This window comes from Stomoxys calcitrans, chromosome 4 (assembly GCF_963082655.1).
Source record: "Stomoxys calcitrans chromosome 4, idStoCalc2.1, whole genome shotgun sequence".
Lineage (NCBI taxonomy): Eukaryota > Metazoa > Arthropoda > Insecta > Diptera > Muscidae > Stomoxys > Stomoxys calcitrans.
In genome coordinates this window covers 4853794-4869008 of record NC_081555.1, presented here as the reverse complement: position 1 = coordinate 4869008, position 15215 = coordinate 4853794, and the positions used below count along the sequence as shown (strand labels likewise).

Here is a 15215-nt window from a genome sequence, read left to right as displayed (position 1 = left end):
CACACATTTACAAAGAAAAATGTCCTTTGGCATCAAAAAATCTAGGAGTTATAAAATATTTACAAACTCAATTTCTATAAGACTTTAACTTTCATTTTATTTCAAGTCATAGTTAATCTTCCCTAAACGTTAGAGCATTTACGTCTCACCAAAGCAGTCTTTTCATACTAAATCAGTGTTTTCTTAACAAATCCTATGACATTTGGTTAGCTAAACGGATTTGCTTGTATTCCATATTAACAAATCCTTGACTATTCCTTGGACAATCAGAAAATCTATACAGCATTGTTGTAAGTAATTGAGACTTTCCCCGATTTTCCCTTTTCTTTCTTATTTTTATAACCTTATCCATACAGAAAACCTAAGATGCCCAAGTGTGTAGTTTTTGAAACCCTCTAGGAAAATGTTGCCTAAAACCAGTTGAACTAACAATGTAAGCCCAGTCGACATCTTGCATTAGGAAATGGCTAAAAATAAGCTGGAGTTGAAAAGAAAAGCAAGCAAAAGCATGTACACAGGTAAACTATGCTCCTGTCATAAATGTATCCATAAAATATGACAACGTGATAAGGATTTATATGAGCTCATTGGACAAATCCTGTGTTGGCTGTAAACCAACAATTCCAGTTATCACCATCGAGTCTATGAAAACATAGAAACCCAAGTGAAGAAGAGGATTTTTACGACAGCGGCGCACACTTACTCAAGAACAAGTCTAACCACCATACCAAACGTCAATGCACCTCGAGTAATTGATAATACAGGTAACCCCACTAGCGTTCAAGTGCCGACAATAATAACAAGCAGCATTGAGTGGGCTTAAATATCTGCCAGTTTTAGCAGACCACTGTGCATGCTTTTGTGTGGCGAGGAGCCAAGTTATTTGCATTATGCGCCTGAACTCTCTAAGTGGTAATTTAGCCTTGAATTTAATATGTGGTGCTAGTTTGCAAAATAGTGTGAGCGAGTATGTGTGTGTGCGATTGTTTGAGTACTTTTTTAAGAGAGTGTTTGTGTCAAAAACAATGTTGCCATTTTGCTGACGGGTTTCAGTTCTAGAAATAGAGGTTTGACGAAGACTGACAATTTTTTATTCAAATAAATGTTATTATTGAAGACCACCGTAGTGCAGAGATTAGTGTGGGTTCCAATTCTGGCGAGAACATAAAATATTTTCAGCGGCGTTTTTCTCCTTTTAATGCTGGCGACATTTGTGAGGCCCTATGTCATGTACAAACTTCTACCCAAAGAGGAGTTGCAACGCGTTACGCCGTACAGACTCGGCTACAAAAAGGGAAGTGCCTTATACTTGAATTGCACAGCAATCATTGATATATGAGAAGTTTGCTCATGTTCCTAAATGGAATGAATGTCCATGGGCAAAATTTGCTATTTTACGTTATTATAGATTATTTTATTTACAATTTGGGATGGGAGTGAGCTCTTTACTCCTCGTAAAGAGCTCACTTGCCTGTGGTTAGGACAGGACAGGGCACTATGGACCGATTTGGCCCATTTATAATCCTAACCGACCTACACTAAAAAGAAGAATTTGTGTAAAATTTCAAGCATCTAGCCTTACTCCTTCGAAAGTTAGCGTGCTTTCGACAGACAGACGGACGGACATGGCTAGATCGACTTAAAATGTCATGACCATCAATAATACATATATTGGGTTGCCCAAAAAGTAATTGCGGATTTTTTAAAAGAAAGTAAATGCATTTTTAATAAAACTTAGAATGAACTTTAATCAAAGCAAAGCTAAAGCAAGCTAAAAGTAACAGCTGATAACTGACAGAAGAAAGAATGCAATTACAGAGTCACAAGCTGTGAAAAAAATTGTCAACGCCGACTATATGAAAAATCCGCAATTACTTTTTGGGCAATCCAATATAACATAGAGAATTAGTTTGTAACACCCAAAAGGAAGAGAGATAGACCCATTGATAAGTATACCGATCGGCTCAGAATCACTTTCTGATTCTATTGAGCTATGTCCGGCTGTCCATGTTAATTTGTGTACAAACTACAGGTCGCAATTTTCATCCGATCATCTTCAAATTTAGTATGGTCATGTTTTTAGGCCTAGAGACAAAGCCTATTGAAATTGGAAAAAATCGGTTTAGACTTGGCTATAGCTCCCATATATATGTTCGTCCGATTTGCAGTAATAATGCAATAAAATGGTCATTTGTAAACCGATTCTCTCGAAATTTGGCAGGAAGGATTTTCGTATGACTCCCAACATTACAGGAGAATTTCAAAGAAATCGGTTCAGATTTGGCTATAGTTCTCATATATATACCCCGGTTTTTACTCCAAGAGCCACTGCAAGCGCGTTGATTTAACAATCTTCCCAAAATTTTGTACAACGCTTTCCTTGACGACTTTCACAATGTCTTTAAAGTTTACTCGAAATCGGTTGAGATTTAGACATAGCTCTCATATATATATGCGTCCGATTTGCAGTAATATTGCAATCAAATGGGTATTTCTTAATAGATTCTCCTGAAATATGTCGGGAAGGATTTTCTCTTGCTTTCCGACTTTATTGATGAATTTCATAGAAATCGGTTCAGATTTAGATATAGCTGTCATGAATGTATATCGCTCGATTTTCACTTTTAGAGCCACTACAAAAGCATTTTTTGACTAATCTTGCCAAAATTTTGCACAACGCTTTTCTCGACGAGTACCACATTATCAAATTTTGGGTAAATTGGAATAATGTTGTCATTTGTGAACCGTAGTTATTACAGTTTGAACGTATTTGCTCGAAATGTGATACGTATGGTTTAATAAACCATCTGAAATTATTCAGAATTAGACATAGCTCCTACTTTGTACCTATAGGGTAGGTGTAGAGTATTAAAAAGTCGGCACCGCCCGAATTTTGCCTTTCCTTGCTGGCTTTTTATTTGATTTTATTTTTGTTTTTATTTTATTTTAATACATTATTATATGCTTGTGGCAACCCTGGTGTCAGCATATTTTTCTTTATCTATTAATAATGCATTCATACATGAGCGTATTTATCTTGGATGCAACAACAACTACAACACCATTAAATATAGCAGTGAGACTTTAATATTTGCTGTTGTAGTTTTGCTGTTAGTTGTCTTCTAAGGCTCTTATCTCGCTTTCCCTCGGGTAACGATGACGATACCTGCTGTGTTTATGAGTTTCGTGTTTTTATTTTGTTGCTATTGTTGTTGTTGTTGAGTTTCTAACATTTCAAAATCTTTACATTCCTGAGTCTTGGCATTGTTGTGTTGTTTGGTGCTCGAGGTTTGCTGTTCCGTTATTATTCACAGCTGACAATTCTCATCTGTTTTGCATGACACTCTGTGACTGTTACAGTAAAAATTTGTAATTGTTTGTCTTTATGGTGAGTGTGTGTCAGAGAGCGCGGGCTCTGTCTATGTATATGTAAGTGTAAGTGTGTGCTTGAGTGTCTAAATCACGGGTTAGTACAAGTCTTCCTTATGCCTGTCTATCCGCACCGCTGTTTGTTAGTTTGTCCGTCCATAGTAGTTGTCTTCTTCAAGTACATGCGATTAAGTACTTCTTAAGTGCCAGATTTCCTTTCTGCGCTATGTTGTAGACATGTCCTCGACCGCCTGGCATAGGGAAAACGGCAACGACAACAAGAACAAGAACAGCAAGAGCGATAACAACACCACGACCAAAGACTGCGACAATTGTTTGTCATTTAAAATGTCCTTGAATTGTGTTATAAATCACACCTCAACGATAGCATTCATATACAAACGCAATCTCTCGCTTACATAGGCACACACACACAACAGCAACGCACATTTACATTTGTACTCTTACACAAATACTCAAAAGCCTAACAATCGTTGTTATTTACAACCAATGTAAAATTTCCATAAAGGACAAAAGAACCGATAACAGTATTTTACATTTTGAACTGATATCACCGAAGCTGAAGCCATCACCCCCTCCCTCCCGCTGCCACCAGCAGGCAAAGCCGTGTTGTTGGGCTTAGGTTGCCTGTGATGCCCGGCCCAGAGTCAGCAATAATAATAAAATACACAAGGAAATGCGATAAGTTCGGGCGAGCGAGCGGGCGAATGAACGGGCCAGCTAAATGTGAAATAGCCAGCCCACCGCCGCCTTATTTCTTACATTCAAACAAACATTCCACAGTAACAAAGATGTTGGATATAAATTATATGCCATAAACTAAAATGTTATCGATAACTTCTATATTTTGTGAATCGCGCTCATGACTATCAAACGCAATAAAAATACATTGGAACATTTTACAAAATTCTCAGTTTGATGGGCAATATCTTTGTGTGCGCACACAAGTCCAACATTTAAATGAAGAAATATTTCACCAAAGCCAAAGGTTAGATACTAGGATTAAAGGCTATCTGAAATAGAATCGATAAATCCTAGAGCATGCAAAATGTCACGCAATTATCACAAGACAAATATCTAACGTATATAGTTTTGATTTTGATACTATGCTGAAATCCATAAATCTTTTTATGGGTAATACTTTTTTCGCCTAGGATATTTGTTGAAAGGGGTAATTTTTGCAATTTTGTAATACTTTGCATGCTGTATATTCCAATAAAGGCAAGGTAAAAGTAATTTTATATAAATTGAGTAGATATTAAAATTTGATGCTTATTTGTTCTCATATAGAGAAAGACCATATTTTTTATGTTTGTGTCGAAATAAAATTTTATAGGAAGCATAAAAATCTAAACCCAATCAAAGAGTCAAAAGTCAGCGTGAAGATACTTACATATGTTTCATATAGGAAACAAAACACTGTTGAGGGTAGCTTCGGAGACCAGCTGCATGAGAGTCCCATATGAAATGCTTGTAAAACCACTAGCCGCTGACTCTTGACTCGTTGATTGGGTTTAGACTCTAATTTGTGACATGATGTTACTAAAATGAAAAATTTTACAAGAATTTTTCTTTTGAAGTGACTAAGTTGCTTTCATATAAATTAGAGCTATCGGAGTCAAGTTTTGATTTGTAGTGAACGGTCATCATTAGAGCGTAGAATAACATTTATTATCGGGTGCGTAAGCCTCATAGTCTCTCAAATTCGTGATTTAAATATCTCTGAAAAATCCCCTTGGAGGGAAATCTTGTTAAGAAATATGAGACTGTCCGGTCTTTCATTCCGAAATCTGTTTCCGAAGGTACTTATTCAGTTATCTTAGCCACCACACCACATTTAAATTTACAGAAGCCTACACTTGACCCAAGAATGATTATTTTCGACCTCACTTTTTACAGTATATCGCAATTATATGTTACATAGACCAATCAACCAATGAGCCAGAGAGATATTTCCCTTAATCTCAGGGCAATACTGCCTCCAGAGCCTCACATGGTGTTCCTTCCTTTGCAGCTGTAATATACGGAGTAGCTTTCCTTTGTATTGCTCTATTGCTTCTCTTGAACATCGTCGGAATGTGGGTAGCGTTGTATTGCTCTATCGTTAATTTCATGGCGTGTGTTCCAGGGATATTCGTCTTCTTATCCCTGCCGTTAAGATGTTCACCAGGAATACAAAACTTGCCAGAAACTCACACCCATTTGTAATTGATTGGCCAGTCCACCGAACCATGCATTACCGAGAAAATTATTTTTCGCCCGAACCATTCGTATGTGGAATCGACTTCTGGCTAATGTCTTTCCCACCGACATTGACGTTCAGAAATTTAAGACTAATATCAATAAACACTACTCCCTCTTTCCAACCCTTAACTTTCCTAATTGCCAACGCAATGCGCTGCATATATAGGGGACATACACTGCGTGTAGGTTGCGTGAAAAAAAAGAATCCAGGGTTTATTTCTACGCCCCTTCAACCGTTGGATTGAAAATTAGGCACAGCTTAATCTTTCGCAAATATTTCCCGAACGGAAGAATTTTTGAAACCATCCGTAGGGAATTTTGCCTTTTTAGTACTTTTTTGTCATTGGAAGTGTTATTGACCGGCTTGTTGATTTGGTGGATCGAAAATTTCTATTGCGCAAGGAATTTCTTCAAGAATCCTCAGCGTATGTATATTTTTTGGTACCATTTTTGTGAAAGGAAGTATATATCCGTAATACTTCCAGCAAACATTTTCTGACATAACGATGTGTTAGCTCCAACATTTTAAATACCAAAAGAATTATTGATTTTGGCATTTAGATTACACGGTGCGCCTGAACCAAATTTAAATAAAAAGGTCTTACACCTTGAAAATTAATTGAGATTCTGAATTTTCAATGTTCATAGACGTGAAACACAAAAAACTAAAATAATCTCTAGAGAGATTTCTAAATAAATCCACGGCGCCCCGGTAGCCGAGTTGGTAGCGTGCTTGGATTACCAGTGCAGGGGTCGTGGGTTCGATTCCCGCCAGAAGACTTGGTCTGTCGCTACTGTGGTAGCGCAATGGACTTAAAATTGTCTAAGTGAGTTTGTAAAGGACTGCCACTCTTACCTAACGTAACCTTAATTGTGACAAAATTTTCAATAGAACTAAAATTGTTTACACAATTTCCTACAACACAAAATTTTCCATAGAAATAAAATTTTGACAAAATTTTCTATATAACAAAATGTTAACAAAATTTTCTATAGAAATAAATTGTTGACAAAATTTTCTGTAGAAATTAAATGTTGACAAATTTTCTATTTTGTTGTGGGCTCATACGCATAGGTCCACGATTCACCACCTGTGTCGATTTTATAAACGTATTTTGAAGCGCCGCGATCGTAGTTTTTTAACATTTCATCGCACGAATCGACACAAGCCTTTTTTGAGTGATTTTCAAATTATGCACAGTCCAAAGAAAAAATTTTTTTACGGCAAGGTGTTCATCTGGTATAGCTATCTGGAGGATCATGGGTGGGCCTGGGGGTCTACTTTGAGAATCCTGAGACTGAGATCTGTTTTCGAATGCCTGACCATAACACGATTCTGTAGGCGGAGACCTGGTGATCACGAAATGCGTGAGGTGGTATAGTGTTCCCAAGAGGACGTCGAGTGTGAACATCTTTACGTACAGAGGTTAAGGTGTGGGCCACGAATGGGCAACACTGTGGAATAACGAAACGGTTGTTAGGACGACAAAAATCCTATGGGGAGATCTGGATTTTGAGAAGACAAGGCTATTACCGAAAGGAAGTAAGCAGGATGTCAGTAAAGCTTTCGGTATTATAACAAAACACATAGGACTACGAGCCCACTTATGCAAAATCGGTGCGGTAAATGACAGCATGTGTAGGTAAGGTTGAAAAGAGGGTACGGACATTAATCCGCCCCATGCCACTGTGGACATATACCTAAGGAATTCCTAAATTAAAATTTTCTTTTTCGATGTTATTTTCTAGTATTTAGAGCGCACAACAAGCCGATTACAGGCTTAGATGTATGTTCATTGTACAACTTCTTTTCAACCTAACCAAATTCCATTTTTTTGTCAAATTAATTTTATCAAGTCACTGTTAACACAAATGATGGTCGTACGCCAAAGCGTCCATAGTGGGTTAGGTTAGGTTAAGTGACAGTCTGCCATCAGACTTACTTAGACGTTTTCGTCCATTGTGATGCCACAGGAACAGAAGAAGGAAGATGCCATCTAGTTCCTACCGTTGAACCATCCACATCGCTTTAAAAAGCCCAATAACTTGCGAATGTTCGCATCCGCTAATTCACACAGGTTCTCAAAGAAATGAGAACCTATATTGAAACTACTTCTGACTGCTAGTGCGAGACACACGCACACACAGAAGGTATTCTATCGATGTCCACACAGCTTCTGCAAAAGTCGTTGCTGGCAACCTTCAGTCTGTCAGCATGTTTTCCGATTTGACAGTGACCTGTCATGACGGACACAATGACTGAGAAGTCTGTTTTAGCCAATGACAGCAAATCGGTAGACCTCTTCAAGTCTAGATTAGGCCATATAGTTTTGGAATGCTCACAGCCCCCTCTTTGTGACCATCTATCATTCGTTGTCCTTCGGGCCTTGTCCAGAAAACTTAGCTTACAAGTCGCTAGAGGCATACCCACAGATTCCAGTATCCCTGGAATATGTGGGTATGCCTCTCACAAGCTCGTCCGCTTTACAATTCCCTGGGATATCTCTGCGGCCCGGCACCCAGAACAGGTGAATTTTGAACTTTTCAGCCATCTCGTTGAGAAAAGATTATGCTAGAAAATGTCAAACCTTTCAAAGGAATTTGGAAGGATTGCCAGAAACTTAGTAGTATATTGATAAAATATTTTATACAAATGTTTCTTTAGGAAGAAATTTTGGCATAATTTTTCTATACCTTTTTTTTATTAAATTTGACAGTGTTTAGGTATGTGTGACGTATATAGACCATTTTGGTTCAATTTGACTTCGAGCAATAAGGGCAGTATTAAGATTTAAATTTTAATGAGATACTTGAATATAAATTTTTCCCCTTAACTTCAATCCAGCAAAAACTGCCGCAGATGCAATAGCAATGCCTCTTTGCTTATAGTGTTTTCTAACCATTTCGAATGCAAAAGTTTTGTTTTTTTTTTCAAGACGCACAACATTTTTGTTGCCCTGAGAAGCGTAATTTCTCAAAGTTTATCAAATTGTCAACAAAGAATGAAAATAGTTACTGTTGTGTTGAATCCTCTTATCTTAAGTACAATGGATGTGGTGCGGCAAAATTCCAGCAACTGCTGCCGATGGCTGCTGGATGCTACTCCAGCATTTTGTGGGTCAATATGTGAGTGTGGGAACACAAACACTTTGCGGGGATATAAAAGGGGACAACAAAAAACACAAACTTTGTTTTATATATATTTTTGCAAACAGAGAGGAAAAAAACAAGAAAAAACGAAAACAATCACAGAAACTAAATATGGAAAAACTTTAGAATTTCTTATCAAAACAAGACGGGTAATAAGAAAAAAAAAATAGATCGGTGGAGACAAATGCCACTAAGAGCCTGAAAATGCACACACAGCAGACCCCGACAAAGAAAATGGACAGTTGTGCCGACATTAGGAGTAGTTGAAAAGTAACAGTTTTTTCCTTTTGTTGTAATTGTAAGTTTTTGTTTGCTTTGTCTGTCCTAAAGGAAATGCCGCCCTAACAAAGGAAGAGTTAAAGTTTTGAAAGTTTTGTATAATTAGCAGAGTTGTTGCATGATTTTATGTTTTGTAAGTGTGCACCACAATTTTAACAAAACACACGTCCCAATTTATGTGGACGACCAAATAAGGGAAAAAAAAACAACATGAAAGGAAAGAGATTTGCCGCTATGCTTTCATTAAAGACGATGCTGCGTTGAGAGAAGCTTATCTCACCCAAGTCGATGAGTTGGGTGGAAAAAGATGTGCTACATACTTATATTAAATGTTATAAAAATAAACTCACCTCGAGATAAACATCGCTGTCCGGATTGAAGGTGTCATTAACCCGCTGAAATGTGTAGTTCACATGCGGTATCGAGTGTAAAATTCTAACAAGTATACTGGGCTGCTCCATTCTGGTATTCTGGTTGTTGTCTGCTATGCTAAGCCAAGCTAAGCTAAGGTGAACAAAACGTCGAAGACGACGTTTGTTAAGGAGTGTGGGGGAGTGGGGGGGTTGGTTAGATGAGTTTAGTTCAGGAGGGGGTGGTGGTTGGCTGGCCGGTGGGTGATTTCCTTTGCTATGCTCCCAAAAAGGAATCTCACTCACTCAAAAATCCCACCACACACGCACACACTCTCGTCGCCAGCAGACTCACAAATGTTGGTAGCTGGATGCTCTCACTTGTAAGGCTAAACTCTTTTTGTTTTTGTTTCTTTTTTTTTCGCTTAGCGTGCCACCAGCGTTCTGAGATTGGTGATGCTGTTTAGCATCCACAGCAGCAATAGAAGCTCTGGCTCTGGCAATGCTGTGGTGAACAGTAATAATTATAACAACAACAAGAGTTGGGAGAAGAATTTTTGATATCTATGTATAACAACAAATGATTACGATTTTTGACGTCACATGGACATACACTTTCACGCAATTTAGCAGCCCTTCAAGCCACCAGCCCCATTAGTCAACCAGCTATTCAATCATTTACGGTGTTGGGCTGCTGTTTGTTGTTTGTGCTGGGAACATGGATGTCGCATCTGTTTTGCAAGCAGACCAAAAAGAACTCAAGGATGCGTTTTGGGGCAATCTTTTCTGCTTTAAACTTTGGTGTTTTTCCTCTCTTTAGTAAGGGCAACTGTAGTAGTCTGCTATATGTTGTTGTTGTTGTTGTTATTATTGTTCTGGTTCACAGGATATTTTGTTTGTCTTGTTGTTGTTGTTTTTTTTATTTGAGCTTTTTTTCATTTTTTTTTTTTGTATGGATATTTCTCAAGGGATTTCTTTCACTTTTCGTTTTTTCAGCATTTCTTTCGTTTTTTCTGCTATTTTTCGTGCTAATGAGAACTTTGTGACGTTTCGTTTAGTTTGCGTTGTTTTACACTTTTCGTATTTATTTTTTCTTATTTTTAGTATTTACAAACTTTGTTTCTTTATTTTATGTAACAATAATCCACCCAGGAGTGTTGAGTGTTACAACGACAACGAAGTCGACGACGTAGAATAAGAAGAAGAGATGGCAGCAGCATCAGATATTTTCACACAGATCAAGGGAGCAGCAGCTCTTCTATGTGGAACAACAGAGGAGAACAAAAAAAAAACAAGAACAAGAACAAGATGAATTTTGGTACATGTGGCAATAGTAGAGTACGCACGCAAACCTAACGTATGTACGTAAGGCTAACGTACGTACGTACTCAGTAATGTTAGTAGCAGCAGCAACAAAAACAATAACATCAACATTGGCAGCAACAATGACAACAACGACAATTATTGCTAACAATGCTGTTTGTTTCTTGCTGCCTGCTGTCTAGTGCCCTGCCCCACTGGCTCCCTTGTTCACTGGTGTGCTCGTTGCTCGTTAGGTATGTCGGTCGGTTGGTCGGCCGTTTTGTTGGTCGTTTGTTTGGGCCTCGTTGTTCTGGTGTGCGCTGCTGTGCTAGATTTTCACTTTCGTTTTCACACCCAAAAATATGTACTTATACAACAACAACAAGAACTACACACCATCAACATAAACACCCCAACCAACAGCAACAGCAACAATACAAGCCAAACCAAAGGAACATAGAACCCCAACTAAGGGGCTGGAGGTTGGGGAGAGGGAGCAAGTAGCAGTATTCTTTCGAATGTATGAGTTATCGTCGTTACACGGCGCACTTACACATAAATTACACTTATCACGCACTATTTGGACCTTTTTTCGCTGCTACTCACTCACGAAGTGAAGCACAGACACACGCATAAACGCTCACAATTTTTTTTTGTTAACTTTTTGCATTCCAATTAAAGATATCTTTTCAATCAATCATTTATGCCACCATATATAGTAGAGAACTTGTAGGGAATTTTGTATGCCCTCTTTTTTTTCTTCTTTTTGTGGCTTTTGTTTTGCAATTTTTTCCAATGCCTCTCTCTCTCTGCTTGTGCCTTCAACCTGAACACTTTCTTCTTTTTCCACACCAATTTTTTTCTTTTTAATATTTGCTTGGCTATTTTTAATCCTGGCGTTTAGCGAGCGCCGCACAACGATGTTCTTTCCTTCGCGTATCCGTGCGTTTTGCTCACATTTCTCACTCAAGTCCTACTATTCACCGTACGTTGAAGTCAGTCTTGTTTGCTTTGGTGAAAACAGTGCTCACACACATGTCAGCGAAGAGCCATAAGCCTCACCAGGAGAGTGACGACAAATGGCACAGAGAAAGAGAGTGAGAGAGAGAGCGAATCAGTTTTACTACAAACCCCGCACATCAGCCAGCCTTGTTTATCAAAGGAACAGCGACGTAGATGGTAGTGGTGTGGTGGTGGTTTTGAGGATTTTTTCAATTTTCACCACTCTAGAGATTGCCTTTGAGCAGAGGCATCTTCTCGGTCCGTTGCTCTCTTTTGCTGTTCGCAGGATATTTGTGTTTTTATTTTGTGTGTGCGGCGAATTTATAGTATTTGGGTTGCCATCTATCAACTGCAAGAAAAAGAAAACAAAGGGGGGAAATAAATAAAACGACTGATAACAACACACACACATTATTAGGAGAGGTTTTTATTTATTGGGGACAGATGTATGTTTAATGTTTGTTTTGGTATTTCCAACGAAAAAAAAATCCATCCATCGCTATGTATCGCTTGAGTTGTTTGAGGCATGTAATCAAAATATAGATCTACTTGAGAAGAAACTTTTCAAAAATCTCAATGTTCAACTTTTTGATTTAATGATAAATTATATTTTGTTTTAAATTGGCCATAGACAAAATTCTTGTTGTCTTGTGCTTATAACTAGGTAGGCGTTCTGTTATTAACTTCTTGCGAACAAAATTTTCTTAAGACATTTGTGACTGACTGCCTGTAATAAAGTACCTCTAAATCACACCTGACCACACATGACAACATCTTAACAGGTGTATGGTGAAATCTATGATTCTCTATGTATGCCATAGGTTATATAATTTTTTTTTTGACTACCTGTGTCTTTCAAAATTTTTTGTAGTTCATAGCCAGCTGAATTTTAGGTCAATGGATATGTTGTTCTTGTCGTTGTTTAGATATGTGAAATATGTGTTAATTGCCCATGAATTCCATATTATTCTGCGGCTAAGGCCAGTTAAATTTGTTTTCAGATTGAGAAAGTCGCAAATGGAGTTATAGCGTGTCGTATGATCAGCAATTACAGATTGCCAAGAATTGGATAAGTCATATAATCATATAAGTCCTGTGTAATTCAGGTACAAAAACTAAAAACATGTATCGAAAAGACTCTTTTTGCTATGAGACAATTTCTAAGATATTTGATTTCCTGTTTATACCCTCCACCATGAGATAGGGGTCTTACTAACATTATTATTGCGTTTGTAAAACCTCGAAATATTGGCCTAAGACCCCAGAAAGTAAATATATTCTTGATCGTGGTTACATTTTTAATCGAACTATCAATGTTCGACTGTGCTTCCGTTCGTTCTTTTGTACTTCGGCCCGTCCGTCCCTTCATCCATCTGTATTTCCGTCCGTCCCTCTATATGTATGTCTATCTGTCTATTCAACCGTCCACAAGTCGAATGCACGCTAAATCCCGAACGAGTAAAGTTAGCCGCTGGAAATTTTACAAAATTGCTTGATGTAGGTCGGTTGCTATTATGAATGAGCCATGTTAAGACATAGCCCCCATATAAACCGATATCGCAATTTTATTACTTGGGCCTCTAGAGGGTCCAATTATTAAGTGATTTAACTGAAATTTTGCACAATGTTTTCTACTATGATCTCCAAAATCTATAACATGAATCGCGTATAAACCGATTCTTAATCGATTTGGTTGAAATTTTTGTAGTTACTGTTATGTTGATTCATAGGGCCATAATCTGATAGTCATCGTCACCCACCAAATTTCAGTTAAATTTTATAAGAATTTTGAACTTCATATGATCAATTAGTAAATTGGAAGATTTTTATGGAAGCTATATTAACATGGTCTTATTTGGCCAAAATGAAAATGAATGTCCCAAAAGAAGCCAGATGAACATAGAAAACACAATAAATTTCTGAAACATTTTGATTATTTTCAACATTATCTCCTTTTAGCAAATTAAACTTTTTCCAACGATTTTTTTTATCTTTGATATTCCGTTTGTGCTAAGAGCTGTCTAGCACCTTAAAACTGTCATTAACCACAACTTCCAACTCTTCATTACGAGCATATTTTCTTTGGCGACCCTTTTTTAAGTTTGAAAACAAAAAAAAAAAAAATCCGAGCGAGCTACATCTGGCGAGTAAGATGCGTGTTGAAGCGATGGAAATGCAAATTTTGCCCATGAACATTCCACTAAGGAACAGGGGCAAACTTCTGACATATCAATGAGTGCAGTCCGATTCAAGTTTTAAGGTCAACGATAAGGGGCCTCCTCTTTGGAGAGAAGTTTTACATGGCATAGTACCTCACAAATGTTGCCAGCATTAGGAGGGGAAAACCACAGTTGAAAATTATTTCTGATGGTCTCGCCAGGATTCGAACCCAGGCGTTCAGCGTGATAGGCGGACCTGCTAACCTCTGCGCTATGGTGGCCTTCAATGATGCGGTGCTTAAGCGATTCAAACTTTAATTCATGGAGCTTTGCCATAGCAATGGTGGACGACAAATTTTTTCCTTATTAACAAAGTTACTAAGTGGTCCTATAAAAAAACATCTGAAACCGTGGCGGCTTAAAATTTAAAAAACATGTATTAGAATGTTGCACCTTTGCACAAAAATAATTTCATACTACAACCGCCATCTATATATCAGGTCAGCTACTTTTGGGATCGCTCTCATAATATGGGACTATGACTATGATGTGAAGTATTTGGGTACCGCTTAAAACACAGTAACTGACAATGCAAACATTTGTAGCCTCAAATTCTGTTTTCCTCTGTAACTGGCAATGTCAAGCTGTACTTCGAACCATTCATCATCTTGGATCTGGGTTGCATCCAAGAAGATGATTAAGGGATGAATGTAGTCAGTTTTAGACAGAAAAATACAAGCATCGTTTTCCAGGCGGAGATCTTTTCGTATTTGGAGCTCTTGAAATCAGACATGGGAATCTTAAGCAACAAGGGATAGTAAAGCAGTTCTTTGTGCGTTAAGATTGAAAGTTTTTATACACCACTACTGTGATGCAGGTTATTTTAACTAAAACTTAGTGCATTTGTTTGTAACACTCAGAAGTAAGTCATCTAGACCCATTGGTAAGCATAACTATCGACTCAAAATCACTTTCTGATTCGATTTGGCTATGCCTGTCTGTCTGGCCATATTAATTTGTGAACCAAGTACAGGTCGCAATTTTTATCCCATATACAAGTTCGAACAGCAAAACCGGTTCAGATTTATGTGACGTGATAGTTGTGAGAGGGTGCGATAACATCCTGCACTTGGTCATGTGTGCGGTGCATCACGCACCATGTAAACTTTTGGGTGATAGGTTAACCTTCATGGGATGCACATACATTTAGGTGGACGTCTTGCTTCATACTCTCTTGCTATAACTCCTCATCTCCCAGTTTCGTATCTAGATTTGAAGTCAGGACAAGTTTTCTCTACTTTTCACCTATACTACCGAAACTAGGCTCCCTACTCATGAT

General features: G+C 37.9%; 1 protein-coding gene across 1 annotated transcript in view; it reads right to left on the bottom strand.

Annotated features, from left to right (window-relative positions):
* LOC106082620 (uncharacterized) overlaps positions 1-11253 on the bottom strand; it is a 119027-nt gene extending 107774 nt beyond the window's left edge. The window contains 1 exon segment of the mRNA XM_059368087.1: positions 9414-11253. Within this exon segment, the coding sequence (XP_059224070.1) occupies positions 9414-9524 (111 nt within the window). The 5' untranslated portion in view covers positions 9525-11253.
* Between the last annotated feature and the right edge of the window lie 3962 nt (positions 11254-15215).